The sequence below is a fragment of the Emydura macquarii genome, unplaced genomic scaffold (assembly GCF_026122565.2).
Source record: "Emydura macquarii macquarii isolate MOO-44397 ecotype Brisbane River unplaced genomic scaffold, CSIRO-AGI_Emac_v2 contig_3062, whole genome shotgun sequence".
Taxonomy (NCBI): domain Eukaryota; kingdom Metazoa; phylum Chordata; order Testudines; family Chelidae; genus Emydura; species Emydura macquarii.
Window position 1 is genome coordinate 6687937 of NW_027133199.1, and position 5339 is coordinate 6693275.

The 5339-nt window shown below is 46.2% G+C and overlaps 1 protein-coding gene across 1 annotated transcript; it reads right to left on the reverse strand.

Annotated features, from left to right (window-relative positions):
• Positions 1 to 2526: 2526 nt before the first annotated feature.
• DRD5 (dopamine receptor D5) lies at positions 2527 to 4573 on the reverse strand. The gene has a single exon (XM_067530308.1). The coding sequence runs from the start codon at positions 4571 to 4573 to the stop codon at positions 3104 to 3106; it is 1470 nt and encodes a 489-aa protein (XP_067386409.1). The 3' UTR covers positions 2527 to 3103.
• Between the last annotated feature and the right edge of the window lie 766 nt (positions 4574 to 5339).

The following is a 5339-nucleotide window of genomic DNA, read 5'->3' on the forward strand; positions in this document are numbered from 1 at the left end:
CTTTCAATCACTCTCTCATAATAAGAACACTTTCAATTGAATAAAGGGATGCAGATTCAAAACTGATAAAAGATAATATGTCCAGATAAGATTCAGACTTTGGATATTATCTGTATAAATCTCAATTCCTTTTGGAATCCTGTTAAGCTTGTGGCTTTAGCAATAACTTGTGGCAATGAGTTCCGTATATTTTTTTAAAAGCTTACTAAGCTTTGGAAGGGATATAAACCTTCAAGTTTTGAAGAATAAGCCAACCTCTACCTATCAGGAAACATTCTCTGAGGTGGGTTATCCCATAATTGCCCACTGCAGGGTTTCTTCATTTGAAGTAGCTTATACTAGTCATGGCAGGAGATAGGATAGTGGGCTAGAGGAACTACTGGTTTGATCCAGAATGGCAATTCTTATATTCCTAATTTTCTATTCCTGTATTTATCTTCATACCACCCTGGGGATGTAGCAAAATATTTATCCTCATTGTACAAATTAAGTGAGGAGTCACAGCAAGGCTAAGACCCAGGTATTTAGATGTCTAACTCCCATTGAAATCAGGGCTATTTATGAAGCAGAAATCAATGGATGGAGGAACCAGCAAAGGTGGCACATGACAGAGCATTTGGAGATGTGGGCAAACACTGTCTGGCAGGCACCAGTGAGATATACAATCAGATGGATTGTCACTGTTACACTGCATTTTAGACTATTATGGTCCTTGGGTTCATATTTTGTGTGCTGATGTTTTGAAGTTTGCCTTGAAATAGTAAGATTGATAGAGAAAACAGATAAAACTTGCTTGAGATGGAATGGCTGGAAATAAGCACGAGGGAGCTCTTTCCTTAGAGAAAAATTCATCTGGGTTAAGGGCCAGCACGAGGTTCGACACAATGCAAACTCCACATTGGATCCACATAAACAGGAACGTTTTGGCCCCCTTCTTTACTTGTCCCATCACCACTGATTTATGCAAGGCTTGTGTGGAGACCCCATCATTATGTGGGAGTATAGAGACATTCCTGTTTTTTCCTTAATCTGTGCTGACCCAATCTCCCTCAAATACTGTGCAAGTCCATGAACTCCAGCAGCCGCTGAGAAGGTATGGGGAACTGGCTCCTAGTTGGGAGTATACTTATCTCTACCACCACATCCTGGCTATTCCATCCTCAGAAAACCCAGTTACTCTGACTTAGTTGGAGAAAGTGAATTTTACTCTGGGTAAGTATTATCTTACAAACATGACCTGTTGATTGCATTCTTTGATTTTTAAGGTGGACCTAGCTGTTGGTTGACCCTGATTATGCACAAGAAAACATCGCTTTCCAAAACTGTCCCAAATCAAATCCACAATACCTTAATCTAAAGGCCAATAGAGGATATGAATTGAAACCTGAAAGCAACAGGAAGATCCACTTTCAGTGACCAAAGGAGAAAATGAAAACAAACATCTACATAACCATCGAATGTCAAACAGTACAGCAAAAACTATCACATATATATAAGGTCTGATCACTAGATCCTTACTAATCAAAACTCCTACTGTGTTCATTGGAAGTGCTGCCTGAATAAGGTTTGCAGGATCAAGCCATTTATAATTTGATTTCAGTCTTATTTCAGCTCTAATTTTAAGAGCTGGTAAATGAGCAGTGACTTTTTTTTTTTTTTTTTTTTTTTTTAAAGAAAAAACTCAAAAGTTATTCATAAAACAAAGCCAACTCTTTAAAAAAAAAATCACATTTTAATATTTCATTTACTTCCTTTGATAAATTGCCTGGGAAGTAATAATTCACTTCCATTTTCTGAGCTGAAATGCTTTCAAATGTTTCTACAATATACCTAAATATATTCTAAAAATCTTATCATTGCTTTTTACTTTGAATGATTTAATAGAATTAATGTTTCTTTAAAACACTTTAATGTAATGTTTTTCAAAACCTGTATTAAAATCTTCTAGATCCTAAATCTTAAATACCTTTAAGATTTTAAAAGTTTGAGTTAGAGATCCAGCAAAACAGGAGATTTGTTTAAAATCCAACAGCAGCACTGTCATGCAGTTTGGCATTTGTGAGCTCCCTGTAAACGATAAAACCTAGCAGCAACACCAGGAATTACTAGTTATTGCTATAGTTTTCTAAAATTGTAGAAAAAACAGTTAATACTATCAAAAGAGGTTATTCTTTGCTCACTATCATTTTAAAAGCCCATTAAGGTTTACAATTAAGATTTAATGTATACTTACAAAATGTTATTTTAGCTACAGAAAATCATGACTAATAAAGGGCAACAGTGACAACTGGGAATGAAAATTGTGGGCAATATTCTAGCTCTGAGTAGAAGTATCAAAAAGATCATTTTAAATAAAGCCATGCACACAGGAAAAACAACTCAAACATCCTATTTCCACATACTGTAGTTTGCTTTTGAAATAATGCATATTGTAATTACTCTAATCATTCAAATGGAAATGCTAAAGTTTGAGTACACCATGTAAATATTCATGCTAATAAAAGGAACAATAACTCCTGATCAATAACTCATTTATTTATCTTCAAGACAAGGCAGGATATCAAAGGCAATAACGTTGCCTAGGGAAAAAAACGTTACAGAGAAACTCTTTTGAAGGAAACAGTTAAATAATTGCCCAATTCACTACCCCAACCCTTAGCTCCAAATAAAATTCAAACACACAAGAACTGAGCAGTCTAAGCATTTTTGTTTTTAGAACCCATGTCATTTCAGCATTGGTCCCTGTTCTTAGAAGTCTGATGCTCTCAAAGTGTAATGTAATTTCCATCTTCGGAGCTTTTTTTTTTTTTTTTTTTTTTTTTAAATACACAAACATTAATTGTCATCATATCCCAGTATCACACCCCAGGGCTAATTAAACCTCCACTAACCAGTCACCTCCTGGTCCTCTCTCAGTTTTGAGGATATTGAATTAAGTTTGTTTTAACAACTGTGTGGCAATTTCTAAACCCAGCAAGTGCTAGACAGACACATTTGAAGTGAACTGGCTGACTAAACTACAGCTTAGAGTCAAGTAGTCTTTTCATTCTGTATTTGTAATTTGTTGTACCATCCAGTAAAAGCAGACAGGGCACAATACAATTTAATGTAAACCATTTGGGGTGAAAGGTGTTATTTTGTCTAGGGAGATCTCCCCCTCACAGTCCAGCTCACACACAGAATCAGTGGCGATCTCGTGGTCTGGGGAGATCTGGGACATCCTGTCAAAAGGATCATCCACGCAATCAGCCACATTAGGGATCATGTTGACATAAGCACTCACTATCTCCTTATGGAAAAGGGTGTCTTGATTGTAGGATATGAGTTCATTGCTTATATTGACTGTCTCCACTGGAGTGCTAGAGCAAAACTCACTGCACCCCAAGAGGTTGGAGAAAACCTTCCTGAAGTCCGCATTGAAAGCATAGATGATGGGATTGAGGGATGAGTTAGCCCAGCCAAACCAGACAAATATATTAAAGGTGGTCTCGCTGACACAGGGAAGGCCAGAGTGGGAATCACTAGGGGGGCTTTCGCAGAAGGGAACCATGCAGTTAAGGATGAAGAAGGGCAGCCAGCAGCAGACAAAGACTCCCATGATAACTGAGAGTGTCTTCAAGACCTTGGTCTCTTTTCTGATGGAAGTCTTGAGGCTGGTGTGGTGGCGGCAGTCAGTGCGGTTACTCCGGCAGCTCTGTGCATGCTCAGCTGCCCTCTCCAGGGAGGAGATCCTGCGGATCTGCACTTGGGCAATGCGGTAGATCCGCGTGTAGGTGACTATCATGATGGCCACAGGGATGTAGAAGCTGATCAGTGAGGAGGAGATTGCATAGGTCCTGTTGAGGCTGGAATCACAGCTCTCTGCCTCTCCCTCACGGGTCTCATTGCTGCTGGGGGTCCCCACAGAGGGTCTCATTACTGCTGTCCAGGTGTTGTTAGTCCCTTCTGCCCAGGTGGTGACAGTGCCTGCTGCTGCCCAGCTGGTGCCAGGTCCATCTCCAGGAGCAGCAGCATCCCCACCTTTGTGCCAATTTAGCTGGACAGGGATGAAGGAGATGAGTACTGACAAAGCCCAAGCCACACTGATCATCACCAAAGCCACCCTCTGGGTCATCTTCCTCTCGTACCTGAAAGGGCTGGAGATGGCCCAGTACCGATCCACGCTGATCACACAGAGGTTCAGAATGGAGGCGGTGGAGCACATGATGTCAAAGGCCACCCAGATGTTGCAGAAGGCCCCAAAGGGCCAGTAGCCGGCCACCTCGGCCACTGCCTTCCAGGGCATCACTAACAGGGCCACCAAGAGGTCGGAGACGGCCAAGGACACGATGAAGATGTTGGTGACCTTGCTCCTCAGGTGCCGGAAGCGGATGATGGCCACACACACCAGCACGTTGCCAAACAGCGTCCAGAGGATCAGCAGCGACAGCAGGCTGCCAGCCACTACCCGCGCTGGCCCCGGGGCGACAGGCGGCTCTTCTGCTCCGTCCCCAGCGCCCACTGCAGGCGGCCCAGGATGCTGCCACAGAGGCTGGGAGAGCAGAGTCCGGTTCTCCCCTGCAGACTGGAGCATGGCTGGGTCTCTCCCTCCGGGCCCGCCGGCGCGCGCTGGGCCACTGACACTGCTCCCGAGCGCCCGCCGCTCGGCCCCATTGGATCCCCTCGGGGGCGCTCACTCCGCCAGCCAGTCACCGCCGCAGCGCGCCGCGGAGCGCGGCCGGGCTCCCTCCGGCTAGCATCCCGCTCCGAGGTGGCGACGGCTGCCGCATCGCCCCGGGCGCATTGGGGCGGCTGCCGGGCTCCCCTCCTGCACCCGGGCTTGGACTGCCCCTGCTGCAGCTGCCAGTCCCCTCCCGCTCCCCCCGCCGCGCTGCGCCTGCTGCCGGGCTCCGCGCCTGCGGTGGGCAAGCGGCGGGTCCTGCCGCTCTCGCGTTCACTCCCCACCACCTTGCGTGCGCTCCGGCGAGCGGAGCATGCTCAGTAACAAGGGGAGCCGCGGTCCCGAGCCTCCGCGCCCCCTCAGCAAAACGGGGCAAAAAAGAAAAATCTTTCCGAGGGGGGCGCACGGGGCCGGGGCTTGTGCGCCCCCTCGGCCGGCGTGGCTCGGTGCGGCTGCCTGCACGGGGCGGTGCTAGTCCGGGACATTCTCACCCGCTGCCCGAACGAGCCAGGTCCTGTGTCAGACGCAAGGCTGCCAGCCGCTGTGCACGGGAGCCTCTTCCCAGCACACGCACCCGGTGTGGGTTAAACACATCCAGGCGGGGCTGTGGGGTTCAGGCTGCCTCCCGTCTGCTAGCGGCTTCTAGGAAGCCAATGGGTAAGAGCGGAAGAGAAAATCT

Excerpts from the sequence above, each read along its gene's own strand:
- DRD5 (XM_067530308.1), bottom strand. The coding sequence starts at position 4,573 with ATGCTCCAGTCTGCAGGGGAGAACCGGACTCTGCTCTCCCAGCCTCTG.